General features: G+C 43.1%; 2 protein-coding genes and 1 long non-coding RNA gene across 6 annotated transcripts in view; 1 reads left to right on the top strand and 2 right to left on the bottom strand.

The window, feature by feature from the left end:
* Positions 1–11,599: 11,599 nt before the first annotated feature.
* ARL6IP1 (ADP ribosylation factor like GTPase 6 interacting protein 1) lies at positions 11,600–15,839 on the bottom strand. Its single transcript, XM_031658421.1, has 3 exons — positions 15,598–15,839; positions 12,894–13,027; positions 11,600–12,223 (listed from the first exon to the last, which is right to left on the bottom strand). Exons 1-3 carry the CDS (start codon positions 15,787–15,789, stop codon positions 12,100–12,102), a joined length of 450 nt encoding a protein of 149 aa, XP_031514281.1. The 5' UTR covers positions 15,790–15,839; the 3' UTR covers positions 11,600–12,099.
* A 2,830-nt stretch (positions 15,840–18,669) lies between these two features.
* SMG1 (SMG1 nonsense mediated mRNA decay associated PI3K related kinase) overlaps positions 18,670–26,917 on the bottom strand; it is a 115,563-nt gene continuing 107,315 nt past the window's right edge. For all 4 annotated transcript variants that reach the window (XM_003916602.4, XM_009196080.3, XM_009196082.3 and 1 more), the window contains 3 exons: positions 26,066–26,245; positions 25,879–25,985; positions 18,670–23,450 (listed from right to left, as the gene is read on the bottom strand). In XM_003916602.4, coding sequence (XP_003916651.3) covers positions 23,373–23,450; positions 25,879–25,985; positions 26,066–26,245 — 365 coding nt within the window. In that variant the 3' untranslated portion in view covers positions 18,670–23,372. The remainder of the gene's footprint in view (positions 23,451–25,878; positions 25,986–26,065; positions 26,246–26,917) is intronic.
* LOC108583425 lies at positions 23,045–24,385 on the top strand. Its single transcript, XR_001898081.1, has 2 exons — positions 23,045–23,132; positions 24,256–24,385. It is a non-coding gene; the product is annotated as an uncharacterized LOC108583425 (long non-coding RNA).

The raw sequence follows: 26,917 nt of genomic DNA, 5'->3' as shown, positions 1-26,917 counted from the left end.
GATGGTCTCATTCCGCCCGCCTCGGCCTCCCAAAGTGCTGGGATTACAGGCTTGAGCCACCGCACCCGGCCTCTGGTCATATGTTTAAGTCTTTAACACATATTAAACTAGTTTTTGTGTATGGTGTGAGGTCTAACTTCATTCTTCTATATGTAGATATCCAGTTTTCCCAACATCATTTATTGAAGACTGTCCTCTCCCTTTTGTATGTTCTTGGCATCTTTGTCAAAAATCAATATACTATAGATGTATGGATTTATTTCTGGGCTCCCTATTCTGTCTCATTGGTCTACCTGTTTTTAATGCCATTACCATACTGTTTTGACTACTATAGCTTTGTAGTATATTTTGAAGTTAGCTAGTGTAATGCCTCCAACTTTGTTCTTTTTGCTCAAGATGCCTTCGGCTATTCAGGGTCTTTTGTGGTTCCATCCAATTTTAGGATTATTTTTTCAATTTCTGTGAAAAATGCTGTTGGACTTTTTATAGAGAATGAGTCCATAGATCACTTTGAGAAGTATAAACATTTAACACTATGAACTCCTTTTTTGTTTTGTTTTGTTTTGTTTTGTTTTGAGATGGAGTCTCGCTCTGCTGCCCAGGCTGGAGTGCAGTGGCGTGATCTTGGCTCACTGCAAGCTCCACCTCACAAGTTCATGCCATTCTCCTGCCTCAGCCTCCAGAGTAGCTGGGACTACAGATGCCCACCACCACCCCCAGCTAATTTTTTTGCATTTTTAGTAGAGATGGGGTTTCACCATGTTAGCCAGGATGGTCTCGATCTCCTGACCTTGTGATCTGCCCGCCTCAGCCTCCCAAAGTGCTGGGATTACAGGCGTGAGCCACTATGCCCAGCTAACGTTATTAACTCAGTACATGAACATGGAACATTTTCCCATGTGTTTGTGTGTTCTTAAATTTCTTTCATCAGTGTTTCATTGCTTTCAGTGTACAGATCTTTCACCTCCTTGGTTAAATTTATTCCTGAGTGTTGTTTTTTTTTTTTTCAGTGACTGTAAATAGGATTGTTTTCTTGATTTCTTTTTTGGATAGTTGCAACAAAAGCAAAAACAAACCACAAAGAATTGTTTTCTTGATTTCTTTTTCGGATAGTTGCAACAAAAGCAAAAACAGACCACAAAGAAACAATCAACAGAGCAAAACTCAGCCTACAGAATGGGATAAAATATTTGCAAATTGTATATCTAATATGGGATTAATATCCAAAATACATAAGTAACTCAAACAACTCAATAGCAAGAAAACAAATAACCCAATTTAAAAATGGGCAAAAGGCCTGAATAGACATTTCTCCAAAGAAGACATACAAATAGCCAATAGGTATATGAAAAGATACTCAGCATCATTAATCATCAGTAAAATGCAAATCAAAACCACAGTGAGATTATCATCTCACACCTGTTAAAATGGCTGTTGTCAGAAGGATGAATAATAACAAGTGTTGGTGAGGATGTGGAGAAAGGGGGGCCTGATATGGTTTGGATATATGTCCCTACCTAAATCTCATGTTCAATTGCAATCCCCAATGTTGGAGGTAGGGCCTGGTGGGAGGTGATTGGATCATGGGGGCAAGTTCTCATGAATGGTTTAGCACCATCCCCCACTTTGTACTATAAAGTGACTGAGTTCTCACAAGACCTGGTTGTTTAAAAGGAAGAAAGCACCTCCCCTATCTCTCTCTCTCTTCCTCCTGCTCCCAGCCATGTGAAGTTCTGGCTTCCCCCTTCACCTTCCACCATGATTATAAGTGTTCTGAGGTCAAGCTGAGAACACCATTATTCCTGTACAGGCTGCAGAATCACGAGCCAATTGAACTTCTTTTCTTTATGAATTACACCATTTCAGGAATTTCTTTATAGCAGTGCAAGAATGGACTAATGCAGAGCCCTCGTACACTGTTTGTGGGAATGTAAAGTAGTACAACCATTATGGAAAGCAAACAACAGAATGTTTGGATGGCTCTTTTTTTTTTTTTTCTGAGACAGAGTCTCACTTTGTCACCCAGACTGTAGTGCAATGGCACAATCTCAGCTCACTGCAACCTCCATCTCCTGGGTTCAAGCTATTCTTGTTCCTCAGCCTCCTGAGTAGGTGGGATTATGGGTGTGTGCCACCACGCCCAGCTAATTTTTGTATTTTTAGTAGAGAAGAGGTTTCACCGTGTTGGCCAGGCTGCTCTCAAACTCCTAACCTCAGGTGATTCACCCGCCTCGGCCTCCCAAAGTGCTGGGATTACAGGCGTGAGCCACCACATCTGGCCCAGGATGGCTATTTTCAAAGAAGCAAAAGATAACAAATGCTGGCCAAGACATAGAGATCTTTCACTGTAGTTCTGACCAAAAAAAAGGTTGTTATTTGTGTTTTTGTTGTTTTTGTTTTTGTTGTTGTTGTTTTGTTTTGTTTTTTCCCTGAGCAGCCCAGGCAGAGCACACTGGGCCCCGTGCACTGTCCTGTTACCTTCACATTTTGTCTCCACTGACCCCAGGCCCAACCCCTACTAGAGCTGCAGCTGTGCCTGTGCCCAACGTCAACAGACTGAAGAGCAGAAAGAGGGAGTGGACTCTTACCCCATGGCTGGCAGACATTAAGATTTATCTCTAGGCCAGAAGCGGTGGCTCACCTCTGTAATCCCAGCACTTTGGGAGACCAAGGCAGGCAGATCACCTGAGGTCAGGAATTCGAGACCAGCCTGGCCAACATGGTGAAACCCCACGTTTACTAAAAGTATTTTTTAAATTAGCCGGGTATGGTGGTGCGTGCCTGTAGTCCCAGCTTTTTGGGAGGCTGAGGCAGGAGAATTGCTTGAACCTGGGAGGCAGAGGTTGTAGTGAATGGAGATCGCACTACTGTACTCCAGCCTGGGCGACAGAGCAAGACTCTGTCTCGGGAAAAAAAAAAAAAAAGATTAATCTGTAGCTTGCAAAGCCAAAGTCTCCCAACTGCCACTGAGAAGCCCCTAATCCATGAACGAGGGTCTTTAGCTTCCTTCATAGCCAGACAAGGACAGAGGAAACAGAAGACAGGAGACAGATCAACTACCCCAGAGAAGCCAGAAAACGCTCTGCCAGGGAAAATCCCACTTGTAAAAATAAGAGGATTATTTGGCTGTGAAATTTGCTTAATAATTGAATAGAAAACTTACTTTGATTCCCCCGGAAAAACCCAGACATTAAGTAATGTAAATTCCTGTTCAGCCAGGAGCCAAATAAGCAGAAAATATGAATTACTAGAATCCTCCCTAGTGCCAGACCCACATTCTATTTCTCAGGAAAGAAACGAAGGAAAACATTCTCTGACATGGGGATTTTTCTCTAACCAGTGAACAGTCAGAATGGGATGGGGAACTGCCCGCATTTTCCCATCCTCCTTCCTCTCTCTCTCTCTCTATACCACGGCCCCTCAGAATCACTCACAGAAGACTAATCATATCCCTTGTGTCCTTTTGTGAATCACTCGGATCCTCCAAGGGCGAGCGGAGGAGTGGCTCATGACCCGGCAGTGTCATGAATAAGTGATCAATGCCCCAGGAGGGGGAAGCCATCAAGAAGCAGAGAATGGACTGGGCAAGGTGGCTCATGCCTGTAATCCCAGCACTTTGGGAGGCTGAGGCGAGTGGATCACCTGAGGTCAGGAGTTCAAAATCAGCCTGGCCAACATGGTGAAACCCTGTCTCTACCAAAAATATAAAAATTAGCTGGACGTAGTAGCAGGCACCTATAATCCTAGCTACTCAGGAGGCTGACGCAGGAGAATCGCTTGAATCCAGGAGGCAGAGGTTGCAGGGAGCCAAGATGGCGCCATTGGACTCCAGCCTGGGCGACAAGAGTGCAACTCCATCTCAAAAAAATAAAATAAAGTAACAAAAAAAAAATAGAGAATGGGGTCAGTTCACCCAGCTGCATGTGGAAGCAGGCCAGGGCAGGATGAGGGACAGCTTGAGCAAATTTTACCTTTCACATGGTACAAAAGTGTTTTTATTTGTTCCAAGTAAATATCCAAAAGTTCAACAAATAGTTGCAAAACATGATGTTCCCCACTCTCCTTTAAAAGTGATTGATTAAGGCCAGGTGCGGTGGCTCACACCTGTAATCCCAGCACTTTGGGAGGCTGAGGCAGGCGGATCATGAGGTCAAGAGATCGAGACCATCCTAGCCAACATGGTGAAACCCTATCTCTACTAAAAATACAAAAATTAGCTGGGCATGATGGTACGCACCTGTAGTCCCAGCTACTTGGGAGACTGAGGCAGGAGGATCGCTTGAACCCAGGAGGCAGAAGTTGCAGTGAGCTGAGATCATGCCACTGCATTCCAAGCTGGGTGACAGAGCAAGACTCCATCTCAAAATAAAAATAAAAATAAAAATAAATAAAATAAAATAAAATAAGTGACTGATTAGCCAGGTGCAGTGACTCATGCCTGTAATCTCAGCCTTTTGGGAGGCTGAGGCAGGAGGATTGCTTGAGTCCAGGAATTTGAGAACAGCTTGGGCAAGATAGTGAGACCTCATCTCTACCAAAAATAAAAATAAATAAATAAAATTAGCTGGGCATGGTGGCACACGCTGTGGTTCCAGCTACACAAGAGGCTGAGGTGGGAGGATCGCTCGAGCCCAGGAGGTGGAGGCTACAGTGAGCTGTGTTCTCACCACTGCCTTCCTGCCTGGGTGACAAAGCAAGAACCTGTCTCAAAAAAAATTTTTTTTAATTAAAAAAACAGTGGCTAGTTATACAAGTACATGTGATTAAAGTTAGAGTTGGAGAGAGTTCCACCTGTTTATTTGGGTTCTGATACTGATGGCAAGCTGTTAAGATTTTCTGAACATTGATCCTGTGCCAGACACTGAACTAAACACTTGGCGTGTTCACGCGTTTAATCCTTATGATAAGCCCGTGAAGCCAATGCAGTGACTAAGACAGAAGCCAGGGTTTGAATCTGCCTCCTCCACACACTAGCTGTATGATCAAGTGACTTGACTTCTCTATGCCTGTTTCCTCTTCTATAAAATAGGTATAAAAATAGTAACGATCTTGACTGGGTGCGGTGGCTCACGCTTGTAATCCCAGCACTTTGGGAGGCTGAGGTGGGTGGATCACGAGGTCAAGAGATCGAGACCATCCTGGCTAACATGCTGAAACCCTGTCTCTACTGAAAATACAAAAATTAGCTGGTATGCGCCTGTAGTCCCAGCTACTCGGGAGGCTGAGGCAGGAGAATTGTTTGAACTTGGGAGGTAGAGGTTGCAGTGAACCCAAATTGCGCCACTGCACTCCAGCCTGGCAACAGAGTGAGACTCCACCTCAAAAAAAAAAAAAAAAAATGGTACCCATCCTGTAAAACTGCTATGAAAATTAGATGAGTTATAGGAACAATATCTGGAACACAGTATGTGCCACAGAAGTATGGCATCATCTTTATCATTATCCTCATCATCATCATCATCACAGGCGAGATAATTGAAGCTCAAAGGAAAGAAGGCTACACTATTTCCCCACAGTCCAGTTGACCCTCAGGATCATCCTCAAGCCCCTTCCTCCCTCACATTCTTACTCACACGGTTGCTAGGCTGCATTCTTCAAGTCCCCTCCTTTGGATGCCTTGGGAAGTGGGAACATCACCATTTCGCTCTGCTTTGGAAGCCATCGTGCTAGAAGGATAGCAGATGTGGACCTCCTCTCCCTAAGCACCTACCCACCACCCACCATACAACCTCTTCGCCTGGCACGAGGCACTCCTGGGAGCTCTCTCCTGTTTCCACTTGCCATATTGTGTGCTTTTCGAAGAGGATGCAGACAGGCAACCCCATCCCACAGCAGCCCACAACTTTAACAACAAAAGAGAACTCATCAAGCAGTGGCTTTGCAGTGTCTTTCACCACACCTGGGCACACTAATTCAGAACATATGCCACTCAGTCCCAAAGACATGACTCTTTTTTTTTTTTTCCTTTTTTTTTTTTTAACTGTTTGCGGAGACAGAGTCTCGCTATGTCGACCAGGCTGGAGTGCAGTGACGCAATCTCAGCTCACTGCAAGCTCCAGCTCCACCTCCTGGGTTCACGCCATTCTTCTGCCTCAGCCTCCCAAGTAGCTGGGACTACAGGTGCCCGCCACCACGTCCCGCTAATTTTTGGTATTTTTAGTAGATAGGGGTTTCACTGTGGTCTCCATCTCCTGACCTCGTGATCCTCCCGCCTCGGGCTCCCAAAGTGCTGGGATTACAGGCGTGAGACACCACGCCCGGTCTTTTTTTTTTTTTTTAAGACAAAAAAAAAAAAAAAAAAAAGACAAAGTCTCGTTCTGTCCCCCAGGCCAGAGTGCAGTGGTGCCATCTTGGCTCGCTGCCGCCTCTTTATCCCTGGGCTGAAGCGATTCTCCTGCCTCAGCCTCTTGAGTAGCTGAGATTACAGGCATGCACCACCACACCTGGCTAATATTTGTCTTTTGGGGTTTTTAATTTTTTTTATTTATTTATTTATTTTTTTTCTTGAGACAGGGTCTCGCTCTGTCCCCCAGGCCAGAGTGCAATGGCATGATCTCAGCTCACTGCAACCTCTGCCTCCCAGGTTCAAGCGATTCTCCTGCCTCAGCCTCCCGAGTAGCTGGGATTACAGGCATGCACCACGATGCCCGGCTTTTTTTTTTTTTTTTTTTTTTTTTTTCCGCATTTTTAGTAGAGATAGGGTTTCACTATGTTGACCAGGCTAGTCTTGAACTCCTGACCTCAGGTGATCCACCAGCCTCGGCCTCCCAAAAGGCTGGGATTACAGGCGCAAGCCACAGCACCCCACCTAATTTTTGTATTTTTAGTAGAGACAGGGTTTCACCATGTTGGCCAGGCTGGTCTCAAACTCCTGACCTCAGGTGATCCACTCGCCTTGGCCTCCCAAAGTGCTGGGATTACAGGTGTGAGCCACCATGCCCAGCAAAGACTGTTCTTAGTGAAGAAAGGAGATAGGAGAAATATATCTGCTAACTGAAGATGATTTTGGTTTGCTCTTCCTCTATACCATTTTTCCCACTCCCACAAACCCCATTACAAGGAGGAAAAAAAAAAAAAAGAAATAAAATTTTGACAGCTAGAAAGACCTTACCCAACATAAAAGCATCGTGGATGCATTTGTTTACTCTAAAACTTTCTTGAAGACCTAGTGTGTGCCAGACACTGTGCCGAGTTCAGGACTACACCTCTGCTGATAGAGCCCTTGTGATACAACAATGACTTCTTGTTCTCTGAGGGTTTGCTATTCATGTGATTTGAATTAATAATAGTAATAACTCAACATTTCACTGGCCCACTGCCCCGCTGGCTCTCAAGGTTCTACGACTTCTGCAAAGTACCCTCTCTTTAGGACTTTGTCCATGGTTTCCTTCAGCTCTTTATTTAAGACAGTCGATTTAAACTCATTGTCGGCTGGGCATGGTGGCTCATGCCTGTAATCCAAGCACTTTGGGAGGCTGAGGCAGGCAGATCACTTGAGGTCAGGAGTTCAAGACCAACCTGGCCAATATGGTGAAACCCTGTCTCCACTAGAAATACAAAAATTAGCTGGGCATGGTGGTGGGCATTTGTAATCCCAGTTACTTGGGAGGCTGAGGCACGAGAATCACCTGAACCTGGGAGACAGAGGTTGCAGTGAGCCGAGATTACAGCACTGCACACCAGCCTGGGTGATAGACTCCATCTCAAAAAAAAAAAAAAAAAAAAGTAATTGTCTAGCCTGGCATTGTGGTGCATACTTGTAGTTCCAGCTACTCAGGAGGCTGAAGCAGGAGACTCACTTCAGCCCAGGAGGTAGAGGCTGCAGTGAGCTATGGAGCTATGGCTGCATCACTGCACTCCAGCCTGAGTGACAGAGGGAGACCCTATCTCTCTAAAAAAAAATTAAATAACTAAAGTGTTTAAAAAGTCATTGCTGGGCTGGGCACAGTGGCTCATGCCTCTAATCCCAGCACTTTGGGAGGCTAAGGCGGGTGGATCATGAGGTCAGGAGTTTGAGACCAGCCTGACCAACATGATGAGACCCCGTCTCTACTAAAAATACAAAAATTAGCTGGGTGTGGTGGCACACGCCTGTAATCCCAGCTACTCAGGAGGCTGAGGCAGGAGAATCGCTTCAACCCCAGAGGCGGAGCTTGCAGTGAGCCAAGATCATGCCACTGCATTCCAGCCTGGACGACAGAGCAGGACTCCATCTCAAAAAAAAAAAAAAAAAAAAAAGGTCATTGCTAGTAAGACCAATACCTGGGCTACCACAAGGACAGTCTTTTTGCCACAAATGAGTGGAACTTTATTATTTCTTTGCATGCCATGAGGGGTTTTGTTGACATTTTCAATTTATGGCAACACTGAAAATCAGATTCTCCTCCTTCCCCAGGGTCTGCTGTTGCTGTCTATCGTGGGTTGCTGTGGTTTGCTTGTTTGGTAAATTTTCCAAACTATTTTTGTAAAGTCTGTATTCTTTGCCAGTAAAGTTTCTGTTCTTTTTGCTTGTCAGTCAGTTGGTCTTTTGAGAGCTACCTAAAATGGCTGAAGCCAACACATGGGAAAAGAAGGGAAGGGAAGGGGAGGGGAGGGGAGGGGAGGGGAGGGGAGAAGGCAGGCAAGAAGGCAGGCAGAAAACACTATCCTTATCTTTGCAAATTGGATCTGTTTGGGGCACTCTCTCAACGCTTAACCAGGCCATTTATACTCTGCCTTAGCCTTCACTTCCTGCTTGCACAGAGACTGAAGGCCAGCAAGAGATGAAAGCCTAGGGTCTTCTTAGGCCTTTTGTTTGTTTGTTTTTGTTTTGTTTTGTTTTGTTTTGAGACAGAGTCTCACTCTGTCGCCCAGGCTGGAGTGCAGTGGCACAATCTCAGCTCACTGTAACCTCTGCCTCCCAGGTAAAGTGATTCTTCTGTCTCAGCCTCCCAAGTAGCTGGGATTACAGGTGTGTGCCACCACGCCCAGCTAACTTTTTTGTATTTTTAGTAAGGGCAGGATTTCACCATGTTGGTCAGGTTGATCTCGAACTCCTGACCTCAGGTGATCCAACTCCCTTGGCCTCACAAAGTTTCTTAGGCCTTTTCTGAGCATGCAACTGACTACGGGCCTGCACACAGCTTTCTTGATTTCCTCATTTATGTGGAAGCTTTTAAAAGCCTCTACAGACACACATCTCTTTTTCCAAACTTTTCCTTCCCAGGCTGCCTGGTCTGTCTATTGCTTGTCCCAAGTGTTGTCCCCTGCCCCAGGGTATTTAGGCCAGTACCTATGTCTTTCAATGCTTTTGTCTAAAGCCACCCGGGAAGCCACCCCAGCCGTGAAAATGTCCTGGGTAAAAAGCTCAGAAGCCTTTCTGCTAGTCCTTGGAGAAGTCATCAGACAGACAGGTGAAGACCTACAACCACAATTCTTTTTTTTTTTTTTTTTTTTTTGAGACGGAGTCACTCTGTCACCCGGGCTGGAGTTCAGTGGTGCAATCCTGGCTCACTGCAACCTCCGCCTCCCGGGTTCAAGCGATTCTTCTGCTTCAGTCTCCCGAGTAGCTGTGATTACAGGCACCCACCACCATGCCCAGCTAATTTTTTGTATTTTTAGTAGAGATGGGGTTTCACCATGTTGGCCAGGCTGGTCTCAAACTCCTGACCTTGTGATTTGCCCGCCTTGGCCTCTCAAAGTGCTGGGATTACAGGTGTGAGCCACTGCACCCAGCCTACAACCACAATTCTTTGACAGTAAATTCTGTGTACTCCCCCATGCTAGCAACCAGCTCCAAAAGTGCAGGCTGACATCCTCATGGTCCCTGCTGATCTGGAGTTGGGGGGATGTTATGTGGGCAAGCAAAAATGCCATCAATCACACTCTTTTACTGCAAAGCAGAGCTTTCTTTTTTGAGACGGACTTTCGCTTTCGCCCAGGTTGGAGTGAAGTGGCGCTATCTTGGCTCACTGCAACCTCTGCCTCCCGGGTTCAAGGAATTCTCCTGCCTCAGCCTCCCAAGTAGCTGGGATTACAGGCACATGTGCCATCATGCCCGGCTAATTTTTGTATTTTTAGTAGAGTCGGGGTTTCACCATGTTGGCCAGGCTGGTCTTGAACTCCTGACCTCAGGTGATTCACCCGCCTTGGCCTCCTAAAGTGCTGGGATTACAGGCGTGAGCCACCGCGCCCAGCCTCAGAGCTTTCTTTCTCCAAATTTTCCCTTGGGAGTTGTTAAGTTTGTTTCCCTTTTAAAAAACGAGAAGGGACCGGCGTGGTGGCTCAAGCCTGTAATCCCAGCACTTTGGGAGGCCGAGACGGGCGGATCACAAGGTCAGGAGATCGAGACCATCCTGGCTAACACGGTGAAACCCCGTCTCTACTAAAAAATACAAAAAACTAGCCGGGCGAGTGGCGGGCGCCTGTAGTCCCAGCTACTCGGGAGGCTGAGGCAGGAGAATGACGTGAACCCGGGAGGCGGAGCTTGCAGTGAGCTGAGATCCGGCCACTGCACTCCAGCCTGGGTGACAGAGCGAGACTCCGTCTCAAAAAAAAAAAAAAAAAAAAAAAAAAAAACAATGAGGCGTGATTTCTTGCCCATGGTCAAGGCTAGACTGTGGCTATGCAAAAGAGTGTTCTTTCTTCCTTGTAAGATCAAAAAATAAACAAAATCTGCTCTATCATAACTGAGTCATACCATGAAACCATCAGTGGTTATTTCTGCAAACTTTCCTTTAGGAGTTATAAATTAGCAGACTGGAATGTCATCTGGCTAATAAGGCCAAGGTCAGTGATTTCTTTCCTTTGCTAACTCTGTTACATTGCACATTCAGAAACTTGCCCAAAAGAGCCAACAACATTGATTCATTACTGCAAGTGAAAAACAATTCGAAGGATAGTTCCTAACACTAATCCATTCTGCTGTTGGAGGAAACACCTTTAAATATTGTCAATTATATCATAATTTAAGCAACCTTTGAATTTGTTCTTAAAGATCCATAAGATACACATTTCAAATTCTTATGTTTACAGAATTATTTTGCAGTTTGCTATCCTCTGAGATACAAACAACCAAAGGCACAAGTAGAATACTAACCAAATAAAATAAACAGACAAGGATAGAATGGTAGCTGAGAAGAAAATATCTATTCCAACATCTATTTTGGCTGATTATTTGAATCAAAATTCAACATGCTAGAGGAAGTTAAAACACCTTTAATATGATCCTTATCCACTTAACTATATCTGAGGAGTTCATAAGCAACCATTTAAAGAATGGTATAAATAGGCCAGGCATGGTGGCTCATGCCTGTAATCCCAGCACTTTGGGAGGCCAAGGCAGGCGGATCACGAGGTCAGGAGATCGAGACCATCCTGGCTAATACGGTGAAACCCCGTGTCTACTAAAATTACAAAAAAAAAAAAAAATTAGCCGGGCGTGGTGGCGGGCGCCTGTAGTCCCGGCTACTCCGGAGGCTGAGGCAGGAGTATGGCGTGAACCCGAGAGGTGGAGCTTGCAGTGAGCCGAGACTGTGCCACTGCACTCCAGCCTGGGTGACAGAGCGAGACTCCATCTCAAAAAAAAAAAAAAAAAAAAAAAAAAGCTATAAATAAAATCAGCAACTCATGTGTATACAGCTTGAACCTCTTCAGAAACACCTGGTATTCACTTTGTTAACTGCCGTTCCACTGCCTCAGTGTCTCAGTATCTCAGCCTTAACACAAGATCAATCTTAAAAGTCAAAATATTTCAGAGTACTTAACAGTGCCTGCCACAGTAGACATTTAATAAATAATTGCTAAATGAATGTGAATGAAAATCTGCCAGTTTCCTTTTCTGCATTCATTCAAAAATAATTTGTGAAGTTATTATACTATGTTAAATATCAATGGAAATGCAAATATGTGTATGTACAGCTACCATAAAAGAACTATGGAGTACAGAAAATTCATAGTTTATATTCAAATCAGTTATGACATTCTTCACATAAAAGCAATATATCTAATGCTTAGGTGTCTGATGGTTAGACAATTATCTCTGCTTATTTACAGCATACTAATCACAGCCACCAAGTTCAGTAACTACACAGAAATGAGACTGCCAAATCATTATGCTACCTACCATTTATTGGAGCCAAAAATCCTAGGCGCTAGAATGGGAACAAGGTAGTCAGCCAAGCACAAAAACATAACAAAACAGGAAACGCCGGACAGAACAGATGGATCTAGATAGTAGATAATCCTGTTAAAAAAATTAATAAAGGTTAGAAAAACATAGTCATTATTATTCCTAACTAAACATGTCTAACTATTCACTGAACCCGCTGCTTCTCAGAAATATTTGCTATTTTTCCTCTATTTTTCTCACAAGTGGCTTTCCAGAGGCTTTGTGACATGCTGATATCATAGCTGCAGTGGTTAAGTAAATATCAATGGACAAAAGCTCTTTGGAGTTCTCAGTATTTTTTAAGAGTTTAGGGGAGTGGGGGTAGGGGAGGGATAGCACTAGGAGAAATACCTAATGTTGATGACGGGTTGATGGTTGCAGCAAACCACCATGCAAACCACCATGGCTCGTCTATATATACCTATGTAACAAACCTGCACATTCTACACATGTATCCCAGAACTGGAAGTCTGATGATAATAATAATAATAAAAGAGTTTAAGAGTCTGGAGGACAAAAAGTTTGCAAGTCACTGATTCACCCAAGTGCTTTAGGTTACAAAGTTTACCTAAGTACTACAAATTCTGGAAACTAGAAGTGCTTATGAGAAACACATTCTTTATGGGTTCTTTATGGGTTATATATTACAGAAGAGACTTAAGACACCCCCACAAATGGAAGCTATATATTAAAAAGCCTTTATTAATAAGAAGCACAACCCATAGTAATCTAATAGCTCACTTACAGAAACACCAAAGAAACCACACCCATGATGGCAGGTGGAAACCAGGCTCTTTCCCATCGGAGGACTTTATCAGCCATCAGCATCACTTCTCCCCATCCTTGCAGCTGTTCTTCCAGACTCGCAGTCTCTGCAGCCTAAATATCACCGACATTTAAAGTGATCATTTTACCACTCTCAACATTTTTGTGGTTCATAGACTTCAATTATTTTAAAGCTCCAAATACAAAAAATAACCTCTTAACCAAATTGCCAACTTTAAACAAGTTGGTTTCTGAAAAATTGCAATTTCAAAGATGAAAACCCAATGGGGTTTTTCTTTTTGTTTGTTTTTTGAGACAGAGTCTCACTCTGTCACCCAGGCTGGAGTGCAGTGGGGAGATCTCGGCTCACTGCAGCCTCCGCCTCCCAGATTCAAGCGATTCTCCTACCTCAGCCTCCTGAGTAGTTGGGACTACAGGCGCACACCACCACACCTGGCTAATTTTTTGTAGAAACGGGATTTCACCATGTTGGCCAGGCTGGTCTCGAACTCTCGACCTCAAATGATCCACTCACCTCGGGCTCCCAAAGTGCTGGGATTACAGGTATGAGTCACCTGGCCCAGCCTAAATATCCTTTTAATGGTCACTTTTCTAGTCGAAGCACTGGGCTACTCTTTATATACATGATGTAACTTAATCCTTATAGTCAGCCACAAGGTAGGGATAATTAGACTCATTTTGCAATTAAAGTGAGCTCAAAATGGTTTACTTTCTCAAAGTCATACAGGGAATCATGTGGCAGTGTCCAGAGTATTAATAAAATGAAATAACTTTATTTCAGATGGTTAGAATTGATCCGTTGTTTTTGTCATCTTATTGATTTAAACTCTTCTAAATCCATTAGGAAAGACTTTCTCTGAACAGCATTCAATTTCTAAAATAGCTCTTTGTGTAATGGAATCACTCAGATGTTGACATTCATTGCACAATTAAGGAAAACTACTTTCGCCAAATTAAAGTGGCATTTTAGGGTCAATATATCTCCTCAATACAGTGTTTCTTACCACTTAGGATGTCATTTTGATTATACTTCAAATTTCTCTGTGACTCTGAACAGCCGAAAGTGGACCTCCAGGATGAGCTAATGTAGCAAAAGCGCTTAAAGCTGGTTTTGGTAAAGGAAGAAAAAATTAGAATAAGAAACCCAAGTGTCTCTATGTTATCAGGCTGGGTGCAGTGGCTCACACCTGTAATGCCAGCACTTGGTGGGGGTGTAGGGGTCGCCTGAGCCCAGCCTGGGCTGAGACTTTGTCTCTTTGTAAAAGTCATTCACTAGAAATCATGCAAATGACAGAACAAGGCACTTAATCTTAACAAAGACGCTTGCTATCTGTGCCACGCTGAGTACTCGTGTGATCTCAATATTTCTGACTTTATATTCCATGCTTAATACTAGTGAAAGAAGAGACTACTATGTGTGGGCACTCTGCTGAGCATTTATATTTATACTTCAATTAATCTTCCCAACAACTTTTAAAAAAGGTGTTATTACTGTCCCCATTTTACCAAGGGGGAAACACACATAGGTTAACCGATTTGCATCCAAGAAATCCACGACCAAAGGCTTTGCTTTCCTTAGATTACATTGCTCTGCTGGAAAGTGAGTTGGGAAGCAGGAGCTCTAGCCCAGGATTTGTCATTTCAACACGGCTTGAGCAACTTCTTTGTGCTGCAATTAATCCTCTTAAAAGGATCCATGCTGGGAACTAACTATGCTAGAAGGAGTGTGTGTTTAAAGGAACAAAGCATGCATTTCTAAAAGCAAATATAAAATCAAGCACAATCAAAACTGCCCTGAAGTCACGTCATTGGCCAGCATCTGGGCTCTTGGAAGTTCAAAAGCCCCTAGGTAAATTCTTTGGTTCCGTTTTTCATTGCTGGTAATGACCTGCAGTCACCAGGGAAGGGTAACAAGATATTTCTCTTGGTTTTTTTTTGCCTACATGGTGCACTTAAATTCACAACAAATAAAAATTTGTCCGCCTATAAATTCACAACAAATAAAAATTTGTCCATCTCACTGCAGTTCCTTCGGATCCCTGCTTATTACTCTAAAGCTGTTTCCAGTAGTCCTGTGACCCCACCCCCGCCAGATTTCCAAATTCCAGACAAACGCCAAGACATCCCATTGTCTGTTCAGCTGAACCCCACTCCGGGTTCCCCACGGTGAGCTCGCAGCCTCCCTGTAGTTGTAAGTTGTACCAGCTCTAACAGAAATTCTCGGCAGTAGCCCTTTGACCCTCCACTGTTGCCCAAGTTTTAGGGGGAAAAGAAGGCAGGCACATCCAGGTTAAGATGAAAGACGGGGAAAGCCGAATACGGCTGGGGCCTGGGCCCCGAAAGCGCTGGACAGGCCCCAGGAGGCCTTCTGCCCCCACCCGCACCCCAGGCTAGTGTCGCAGCCCCTCTGCCTCCCACTTCCTCCTTCTACTCGCGGTGAGGAATCACGCGCCCTCCTCGCCCCGTCGCGCACCGTCCCCAGGAAAGGTAAGGGGTCGACACCCAGGAGTTACCCAAGAAGCCCGAGGGCCAGGCATCGTCGCCTGCCCCGGGAGAGAAGGGCCGGGCCCGCGGCGGGTGACAGGGACGAGGCCGCGGTGTTTGAACCCACGGACGTCTGGAGGCCTCGCTCGGCTCCCGGGGGACAGGAGGCCAGGACTCACCAGCAAGTTGGTGCTGCGATTATCTCCCTCCGCCATCGTCTCCGGGATGCCGTCTCTGTGACCGCAGGGTACCTTCCAGTGAGACCTCCAACCGAGCCCCGCACGGCGACCACAGCGCGAGGGAACGCCCCGCAGGCTGCTTATATCGGTCGGCCGCCCTTCCCGACAGCCCCCGCGACCCTCGCTCCTCATTGGACAGACCGAGTTCACGCCTCAAGGAAACCAGACCAACCGAAGCTCAGCGCATGGCTTGAAATCGGGGTCAAAGGAGACAGAGGCCGCGCCGGGCCGAGGGGGAGGGGACACGGAGTGCCCAATCAGCGCCCAGGGGTTGCGCGACGCCCCGCCCAGGGCTGTAGGAAGCGGTTCAACGGCCGCTGCAGGGGGCGCGGTCCCTCAGTGGTTCCCCCGCTCTGGCTGCTGCGGTGTCTTTGGGCCGCTCTTTGTCCGGCTCTCGCAGCCGAGGAGTCTCACTGGAAAATGGGCTACTCGGAGAGCGATGCTGCGCCGCCTGAGGTGGAGGGCGGAGACGCCGGCCTGCGACACTTTATCTCTTCCTGGCCCCGAGGCGGCTGGGATCCGTTCCACCTCCGGCCCGGTGCCCTAAGCAGGCGCCTGAGCCGTTTAGCCCCGATTTGCGACCCGTGAGGTTTTGAGGACAAGTGAAAAGAGTTCTTTGTGTGGATTTTGCTGCAGTGTTTCTCTCCTACCCAGTAGGAATAAGGCCTGAGCTTGGGAGGAAAAACCCAGGCCTGGTTTGAGAGCGTGTGAAAATGCACCGCCTTCTAAGGGGCTTTATTATACGTGGATGTTTAACTTACTTAAACTGCAAGCCCCCTCTCCAAAAGGATTCTTTTTTTGTTTCTTTGTTTTTTGAGACGAAAGAATCTCGCTCCGTTGCCCAGGCTGAAGTGCAGTAGCGCGATCTCTGCTCACTGCAACCTCCATCTCCCGGGTTCAAGTGATCCTCGCGTGTCAGCTTCCCGAGTAGCTGGAATTACAGGCGCCCGCCACCACGCCCGGCTAATTTTTGCATTTTAATAGAGACAGGGTTTCACGATTTGGGCCAGGCTACTCTGGACCTCCTGACCTCAAGAGATCCGCCCACCTCGGCCTCCCAAAGTGCTGGGATTACAGGCGTGAGCTACTGCTCCCGGTCAAAAGGATAGTTCTTGACACGACCTTTCTTCCATTAGAGGTCATGGTAAGGAAAGATGTAAACCCTCTCACAAGCAACGGAATTCCTAGGCAGTTTAGGAACTGTGTTGAGGCACTTCTACATCTTTTCTATCCAGGATTTCAAATGCAGTAACAAAGTGCTTTGATTTTTTTGTTTGTTTGTTCTGAGATAGAGCCTCGCTCTGTTGCCCAGGCTGTAGTGCAACAGCCACCGCGACCGGCCGATTTTTCATCTTTTGATACAAACAGAATCATGCCAAATGTCCTAATCAAATGTTTGTTTTAGGTGAATTAACTAGAGTTTTAACTTCCAACCTTTTATCCTCTTATACAGGTTTTAACTCCAATCTCTTACGGTCATTGAATTTAAATTTATTTTTTGATGTTCCTTAAGTAACCACCAGGTTCTTAAATATTCAAGGAAGTCGTAAATGTGAGAGTGTTTAGCTGCAGACCGCATACTGCCCCGGAGAGCGGGGCAAGGGCAGGCGCATTGTGAATTTCATGGAAGGGTGTCAATTTGCTGTAGGTCTTTCAAGGTGAAGGGGGAGTGAAGTATCTGGATCAGGGAGAAGCACTTGAAAAAGTCTTTGCAAGGAAAGCCGACTGTTCAATAAAGTGCCACTTTGGAATGTTGGGGTAAAGAAGTTGTATAGGCAAGATACAGCCAGATGGCAGAGACGCTATTTGGAGAGTTTTTAAAGGTATAGAGTCTGAAGAGCAGGTTCTTCTCCATGTACTTAAAAAACAAAAGACAAAAGGGGAGGCGCGGGAGATCCCTTGAGCCCAGGAGATTGAGCTGCAGTGAGCTATGATTGCACCTACTACACTCAAGCTTGGGCAACAGAGCAAAAAACCTGTCTTAAAAAAAAAAAAAAAAGACAAAAAGATCGAGGCAATCAGCAGCCACACAGTGAACATGTTGAGCACTGGGTGTGTGATCTTGCTAGACCCACAGTAATAGCCACTTCCAAAGGAGAGGCTATGGGGTTATTAGGGTTTAAAGTGACATTTCTACTTTTGGGAAATCAGCTTTTGCTGCAGAATGCTTCTCGTTTTCACCCAAGTTTTCCATGCACAACTTAAGACTTGTTAACACCAGCTTGTGAAATGAAGGTAGGTGAAAAAAACAGAAGCAACTCAAGCAGCAGTTTCTCCACTTAGTATTTTTTGTTACTTAACAGTGTATTCCCATACCTATTTCTAAATGCACAGCCCTGCTATACGGTCTCTCACTAAATTTCCGATTGGTCGAATTATTAAAAAACACCCACCCTTAACGTAGTTTTCTTTAGAGCTTTTTGTCCTACAGAGACAGGATGTGATCTTTTGAAATGCGCCAGATGACTAAGCAGTTAACACAAATCCTAACATCATCTAGCAGCAACAAATGCAATCTCCAAGATATAAAGCCAAGCTGGACATTTTCTATTTTTTTTCAGAGGTGTCACACTCCAAGGAATGCGCCTGTCAATAATGATCTATGGGAATTTTGTTTTTAAATACTGCCAAAATTAAGCTTTATAAATTGGGCCCTAATACAAAGAATTTACATTGATATCATTGAAGTAAAATTTCTACTGCTTTTCAAAAATACAACAGAAGTTTGAGAGTAAAATAACTACTTTTTTGAGAATTTAGGGGTCTTTTTTGAGGTATTAGTGCTATTCAGAAAAAAAAAGGCTAGGTTTGGCTCGGCTCAGTGGTTCAGGCTTATAATCCCAGCACTTTGGGAGGCTGAAGTGGGAGGGTAACTTGAGCCCAGGAGTTCAAGATCAGCCTGGGCAACATAGGGAGACCCTGTCGTTTTGTTTTTTCAAGCTACCCAGGTTCCAAAAGGTTCCAAGTTTTCCAAAATCTATTTTGACCAATAAATTCAGAACTTAAATGATGTATCTTTTGAGACTGAACCTTTATTTTCTGAAAAACAGGTATTTCATACAATCTTTGCCATGTTAATGCAAATATGCACAAATTAGGCATGTATTTTTGTTTTCCAAAAGATGCATTATGAACATTTTCAGGAAGCTGGTGTGATTTATTCAACTTTAAAATACAATCACAAAATTATATCCATCAGGAGGCATTACAACCTTTTGTACAGAGAAGCCACTATTTATACATTGTTACTAGGACAAGGAAGATTCAGTTCAACTCAACTTGCTCTTAGAATAAGGGTAAAAAGTAAATTAACAAGTAAGTGAAGTATGATGTTGTTGCCACTGACATTACAGGTGGAAAGATAAGGGAAATTTAAACCAGAAAAATGACACAATAAAGAGGAGCTGAAACTTTGTCAAGAAAAGAAAAAGTTATTAGCCTGTTTTCAAAGAAAAACATTCTAAAAGTCTGCAATTCAGAACATAGAATTCTAAGTTTACCATCTTCAAAAATCTACTAAATTGTATGACACTTTACATTAGCGCAGCGAACATCTTTTTCTAAGTCTAGCCAAGTTCCCATGGAAAGCAGAGTACCCTAAGTAGGTCATGTTTTACACCCCTTGAACTTATAAAGCTTTTCTCATTAAGAGTTAGTTTTGCCCTTCTGTAAATAAGGATGGTGATACTGTTAACCAGGTCTAAAAAGCAGGAAGTGCAACAAACCCTTAGGGTTTCATTATACAGTGAATTTTCCCCTCCCCAACGTTTCGAAAAATTTGGGACACTTGCTAGTTCTTCCCTGTGGGAGGAATCTAAGACTACCCAAATATTGAAAACAAAATCTACCTTCTTTAACCCTTGCATCAGTAATTCTACCTCCTTGGCTTATGGGGAGGAAAGTCCTAGTTTTAAATTGCTCGCATTTTACAAGCTCAACAAAATATAAAATTGAACACTGGTTTTCATACTCTTATGTAAAACAAAGATGCTTAAATGTGCTAATAGTAAAGCATTCACTGATATTTGATGTATCTGAATAGGACTAACAGGCTAATTGTAGGTGCTTTCATATGAAAATAATTGGGAGAAAAGAAGAACCAGCTCCTTTGATTTTAGTACTGCCAAAACAAGTAAGCCCCCAGAGTTAATTACAAAAATGTGGAGGAAAATAGGCCAGGAAGACTTTTCAATTTAAAGTACTGCCTATAATACCCCAGATTAAAAAGGACCTAAGATTGCACATCAAGTCTAATATTTGGCTGTACTTGCATTGCCCTGCTCGGCATTTTTTAAAATGGCTCTTTCCTTAAATTTCACACGTCAGAACAACCACAATTAAAAAAACAAAAAACAATGCAGATAACACCAAACATTGGACAATATTAAGAAAACTACTTACTAAGCTTAGAGGCAAGGGTTAAGGGCAGAAGTGATGGAAGTTTTTCTCTGTATTACAAACCCTCACCCTAAACCTGGGGTTTGGGCTCTAAAAAAGTAATGTAGGGAAGCAGATCAAGAGCCTGATTATCAGTTCTCACATGGAAATCTCAACAGATTTCAAAAGCAACTCACCACAAGTGTCAAACACAAAAGAATCTTAATCATCATCTAGCGAACTACACTAAGAACTCAATGACCAAAAATAATCAATCAACTTCAAGACACACCAAAGCAACAGTAAAAGAGAAATAACTACACAAGCTAAGCCTCCACAACTCTGTAGAGAAATCAACTAACAATTAGGCAATTCTAGTAAATTAAAGACAACAAAAAACTTAAGATTGAACTTCAATTTCCAAGGGTACTCTGAAGAGGTTGTTTGTAGGTTATTCTGTACCCCCTGATTCTTAAAGACAGTGGGGAAGAGGGGGAGGGGACAGAGGAATGGAGGGAAAGGGGGAGGCAGGAGAGAGAGAAAAATAGGAGAGGATCCCTGGTTTTCCACAGGTATTTTGTGTTATCAAAAATGTATGACTTCATAACGACAGCACTCTAACTTTTCTCAGTCTAACTGCTGAGGTCTCTTAAATTTAAAAGTTCAAATGGCAAGTCACCTTGTAGAATGACTTAACAGAGAAAGCCAAACGATACAGACCAGGGTCTTGGTCCAGAGTGCAGTAAGGAGCAGGCTTTTGAAGTCATCTATTACATCTGCCTTACAACCAAACCCACTGTGTATGCCACATTATTCTTGGAGGGACCACTTTAAAACAAAAGTGATGGATAATTTACCAGAGGCACATGCTTTTGAAGTAAAACTGTTTTTTGTTTTTGCTTGAGTAAGGTGCCAGGTACCTCTGAAGCCTGAAAACACAGGCAATAAAATTCACCTGTTTATCTTCTTTACCAAAGAGAGAGCAATTTCTGAATGCTATCTATAGTGCTAAACTAATGTGAACTGATTTTATCACTGCGATAAAAGTTTTTCCTTATGATGACAATAAAGAATGTTGCTGAAAGACTTTAATCTTGAGAGAGCAGAGGTAATGTGATGAATGTAATTTGCTCCCAGAGCCTCTAGAAAATAAAGCAGCATGCAAAATACAATATGGCATTATTATTCCAGCTAGGTTGTTTTGTGAAAATAAGGTTCCAAATGAATGAAGAAAACAAAATTTGATGCGCTAGGTTCCTTAACTTGCTATTGGACACGTGGGTATTTCAAAAAATCCACCCTGCCTACAATACTTGCTAAAGTATCAAGAAAGCACTGATACTAAAACACGTTCTTTCATGGGTAAAGATTATAGATTAACGTGGCAATCAGAATACAGAAAAGGCCCAGAGCCATGTGGAATTTTTTCCTTAATACCTCTCAAGTTTGTCTGTGAAGACTGGCAACTAAAAAGTGACCACTGTCCTAATCTCTAAAATGCAGGGAAAATGTACTCAGACAATTAAGATTATTTTTATTTATTTATTTTTGTCACAGAGTCTCATTCTGTTGCCCAGACTGGAGTGCAGTGGCACAATCTTGGCTCACGGCAAGCTCCGCCTCCTGGGTTCACACCATTCTCCTGCCTCAGCCTCCCAAGTAGCTGGGACTACAGGCGCCCACCACCACGCCTGGCTAATTTTTTTGTATTTTTAGTAGAGACAGGGTTTCACCGTGTTAGCCAGGATGGTTTCAATCTCCTAACCTCGTGATCCTCCCACCTCGGCCTCCCAAAGTGCTGGGATTACAGGCATGAGCCACTGTGCCCAGCCAACAATTAAGATTTTAATTGTGTTCTCTTTTGTGTTGATACTTGATTTTAAGAACCCTATTCTAGTCTGGGTTTTTATTTTGGATCAGCAATTTAGCTTACACAGTCAGTACTGAAATGCAACGCTAAATTTAAGGAAACCTTGATCATGAATTCACTATAATGTATTACTGAATGGCAAGCTATTAAAATTGTGCAAAAAGTAAAGCACTTCACAGACTAATAACTGAACCTAATAAAAGATGTTGGTGGATCTCATTTTCACTGTTTCATGTACATGTCCTAAAATGCCAAGTAAACTAAAGAACTTTTAATTTACCAAGTGTAAATTAAAAGCATCAAATGAAAAAAATGAATTTAAAAAAATTTCAGTCTACCTCCACCAGAACATCACTTTATTGTTAATCTATCATCAACAATGTAAAACTCTAATAGATACTCTATCCTGGTTTTTAAAAAGGTAAAAGATTACACTGGATTAGCTACTTTCTATGAAAGAAACTACAGCTATCACAGAAGAGGGAAAATTTGAATGACCTCCGAAAAAAATGCACACTATAAGCAAAAGGGAGCATACATTAAATCAAATGTCTGTTAGATTCATTACTTTTGAATGCACAGTGACAATTCTGGAAACTGTACATGATAGAATCACAGAAATGACTTAAACAACGAGAATTACATTTTGTGTGTGATCACCAGACCTTTAAACAATCCTTGAATTTTCCATGTTATCAGAAGTTGTTAACAGCATCGTGACGAAAGTATATGAAATATAAGGACTGAAATAAAAGTGAATTTGAAAGATGGCTAATCTACTAGATTAGGTAAAGGGGGAATGGGTAAGTGGTGGGGAGGAGTAGGAAACGATGGGGTGGTTTTTTTTCCCTTCATTTCAGAAGTTCTTCCACTGTAGTGTATCTGTTACATAGCTCTCCATTTTCAGTCCATTTCTGAAATTCATATCGCATAGCCTTTAGCCTTTTTGTACTTACTGGTCAACCCAACCAGTACTGTTGCCAAGCAACAAGTGTTACACAAGAATCTGAATGCATCAAATCTTCCTTGGCTGTGATTTCTTCGCGACCCCAGTTTTCTCTGTTTCTGAGCGGGGTTTGTTTTTTTCCTGGATTGTACACACAGGGTCAGGTGGAATGGAGTTCCAAATCACTCTGTGCTCCGCGGCATCCCGATTTCTTTCTGCAGCTAACCTCCTGACACGTTTGCTGCTGTTCTGTGGCAGAAAGACAATCTCCGTGTTCAGGCGGTGAGCTTGCTTTCCTTCACCCTTGACCCTGGGGTTGCAGGCCATGGTGTTGGGCGTATCCCTGAGTGCAGCTGTCCTGCAGGATTCACTTCCTAGTGCACCGAGATTTCCTAGGTTTCCTCAGAGTAAGCCCCCAGTTGCATCACCACCGACTGTGGTGTGGCTTTGGATGCCTGAGGCTGAGTTGATTCTGGTGGATGTCTGACCTCGCTTAACCAGACTCATCTACTGACTTGCCATTCACACCCAGGCTGTCCAACCTTCATACAGCTGAGCCAAGTTATCTAGATTAGTTGCTTCCTTAATGACATAGTCAACCTGTAAAAATAGGCAGGATAGTATGTAAAGTCATTTAAAGCTTTTCAATTGTCTGCTGAATTATAATCAGCAGACAAATTATACCAAAAGTTACGTGCAAAGGATTCCCTATACTTACCCTGCTCCTGGAAGCCCCTGAATTTTCATATAAAATTTAATAACTACCAGAATAAAAAGCACAATAGCCAAGTATACTTTAAAAAGAGAGCTAAGACAGTTACAAAGATATGAAAAGCACACAATCCATTAACCTACCAGAATGTTTATGAAGTAAAAATATCCCTAACTCAGAACATCTTTCATGATTTTTGACAAACTTGACAAAACAGTTTCTTAAAAAAAAAAAAAAAAGGGCTGGGCGCGGTGGCTCACGCCTGTAATCCCAGCACTTTGAGAGGCCAAGGAGGGCGGATCACGAGGTCAGGAGATTGAGACCATCCTGGCAAACACGGTGAAACCCCATCTCTATTAAAAATACAAAAAATTAGCCGGGCGTGGTGGCGGGCGCCTGTAGTCGCAGCTACTCGGCAGGCTGAGGCAGGAGAATGGCATGAACCCGGGAGGCGGAGCTTGCAGTGAGCCGAGATCGCGCCACTGCACTCTAGCCTGGGTGACAGAGCGAGACTCCGTCTCAAAAAAAAAAAAAAAAAAATCCTTGCCCAAGAAGAGTTTAAGTCTAGGTCCTATACAAGAACGTAACAGTGTTTAAAAGAGAAAAAAAAAAATTCCTTGCTGATGTTAAAATTGAATTACAGATGCCAAACCATCAAACAAGATACTCAGTCTCTTAATTTTTATCCCACAGGAAAAAAATGTACATTTATAATGAAGACATCAAGAGGATACCTCTCTTGACCATATGATCTAACTTATCACCACCAAAGATGGCACAAATTGACATATGTCTCTTGATGTAAAATACTGAGAAAGAAACATCACCGATGTTGTATTCCTTCCAAAAAATCTTGAATGAATTATGAGGAAAATATCAGACAAATATAAACAGAGGCACATTCTGTAAACCAGCTAATCTAGACAAACCAAAAATATCAAGGGAAGGGAAGAGGGAAAGGCTCAGGAACTGTTCTAGATATTAAAGCAGATCAAGAAGTAGGACAAGGATAGACAGTCCCTGACTCACAGTGGGTCCAAATGACCTTTTTTTTTTTTTTTTACTTCACCATGGGTTTATCAGGGTATTAAATGCATTTTAGACTTATGATGGATTTATTGGGATGTCACTCCATCATAAGGGGAGGACCATCTATCTATATGCAAAATGCATGATGATCCTTGACTAGATCCTGAAGGTGGGGGAAAGAGGGGGTTCAGAGAGGAGGAATAAGCAATAAAGAATATTTTGAGATAATTGGAGAAATCTGAATGTGGATTGAATGTTAGATAATAGTATTACATCAATGTTAAGTTTCCTGAGTTGACAATTACATAGTAGTTACAGTATTATAGTATTTTGTTCAAGAGACACATAGTGAAGTTTAGGCATGAAGTGTTAAGATGTCTGCAAAGAACCCTCAAATTGTTCAGAAAAACTGTGTGTGCACACACACACAGAACAATGAAACATGGGAAATTGTTAACTGGTGAGTCTAGGTAAAACGTTTATGGGCCTTCCTACAACTTTTCTATAGCTTTATTCTCAAATTTATATATTCAATATTAGTAACACTGATGAAAACATTTCAGAGTAATGACTTCAGACAAATGTCCCGATACCCAAAGATGCTTTACAAATACAGGTTGAGTATCCCTTATCCAAAATGCTTGGGACCTGTAGTTTTAGATTTTGGATTCTTTGAGATTTTGGAATATATGCATGCATACAATAAGGAACTTGGGGGTGGGATGCAAGTCTATACACGGAATCCACTTATGCCTTATTATTCACATAGCCTGAAGGTAATTTTACACATTTTCAGTAATTTTGTGCATGAAACAGGTTCTGACTAGATTTGCACTACTGGGATCCATCACAAGGTCAGGCATGGAATTTTCCACTTATGGCATCATGTCAACACTCAAAATGTTTCAGATTGGGAGCATCTGATTTTCTAATTAGGGATGCTCCACTCATACTACACCTGCAACCCAAAGCATCCTTGGCATTTCATTTGAAACCTTCAACAGTTTTCTTTAAATGGAAACTAATTGTAGTCCGGTGGAGGAGGATCAGACTTATATTTGGGTTAAAACAGGGCTAGGGGAAAGGAAAGTGCTCACAAGGAAGGGTCAGAGCAAAATGGTGACTACTGGACAACGCCAGAGCTGTGTTACTCAAAATCTTCTGAATCCTGAAAACACATTTAAGTTCCTTGATGAACCACTAAGGAAATCGATGAGAGGCATCTTTATACACCTCTACTTTTCCAGCAGCATTAAAATGTGTAGCCCAAGTTTAAAACACAGTCACCTGTTCAGCAACTGACATCCTCCTATTCGGATCAACATCTCGGCCCTCTAACTTGGCTTTCACTCTCTTCCACACACTCACTGCATAGGAGTTTCTCTCTTGCACCGCTATGAAGCAACAAAAACATACGTAAGTCAAACCGTCATTTTATATAAAAATTTAAGGCATCTTTATTCTAACTAATTACCTTTCCCAGTTTTAGGGTCTCTGACTGCCTTTTTAGGACTACAAGCAACACTCTTGCCAGTTCCTGGAACGGTGCTTGGTGGAGTATCAGCTGATGTGGCAAGATTTTTCTGGATCAGCTTTCTAGCATTCTGTGACATGACATCAGGCTGAGTCTTCTGGCCAGTGTTACTCCGGACTGCTACAGAGAAAAAGTTGGTGGCTCAATTTACATGTAAACAAAACACGGAGGGGGCAGGGTAGAGCAAGCACAGGATAGGTGGTAGTGTATTTTAATACCCCAAATTAAATAATCAACTATAAATCCTTATCCTTTGACACAGCAATTGTCTTCCTAAAAATATAGCCTAAAACCAGTCAGACATTCAGGTATGAATTTGTACAATTACGTTTACTAGGTTTGGAGCATCAAAAACCATAAATATCAGCTGGGCATGGTGGCTCAAGCCTGTAATCCCAGCACTTTGGGAGGCCGAAGTGGGCAGATCAGTTGAGTTCAGAAGTTTGAGACCAGCCTACCCAACATGGCAAAATCCTGTCTCTATAAAAATACAAAAATTAGCGGGGCATGGTGGCAGGTTCCTGTAATTCTAGCTACTTGGGAGGCTGAGGCAGGAGAATCTCCTGAACCCAGAAGGTGGAAGTTGCAGCGAGCTGAGATTGCGCCACTGCACTCCAACCTGGGCGACAGAGTGAGACTCATCTCAAAACAAAAACAAAAAACAAACAAACAAAAAACAATAAAATAAAAATAAATAAAATAAAAAATAAAAATAAATTGGCCATTAAGTCATTTTTTAAAAGATTATTTAATGACTGAAAAATTATTAACTGGAAAAAGGCAACAACAATT

Source organism: Papio anubis, chromosome 18 (genome assembly GCF_008728515.1).
Source record: "Papio anubis isolate 15944 chromosome 18, Panubis1.0, whole genome shotgun sequence".
NCBI classification, from domain to species: domain Eukaryota; kingdom Metazoa; phylum Chordata; class Mammalia; order Primates; family Cercopithecidae; genus Papio; species Papio anubis.
Note: the sequence above shows the minus strand (reverse complement) of the source record. Positions and strands in the feature narration are given on the sequence as shown.

What these genes read in the sequence shown, in the direction of transcription:
- ARL6IP1 (XM_031658421.1), bottom strand. Translation starts at nt 15,789, where the DNA reads ATGAGGAGCGAGGGTCGCGGGGGCTGTCGGGAAGGGCGGCCGACCGAT. An exon ending in ATCGCAGCACCAACTTGCTG is followed by an intron (nt 13,028 to 15,597) that starts GTGAGTCCTGGC and finishes GGTGATATTTAG; the next exon opens with GCTGCAGAGACTGCGAGTCT. An exon ending in GTGGTTTCTTTGGTGTTTCT is followed by an intron (nt 12,224 to 12,893) that starts GTAAGTGAGCTA and finishes TTTTTTTAACAG; the next exon opens with GATTATCTACTATCTAGATC.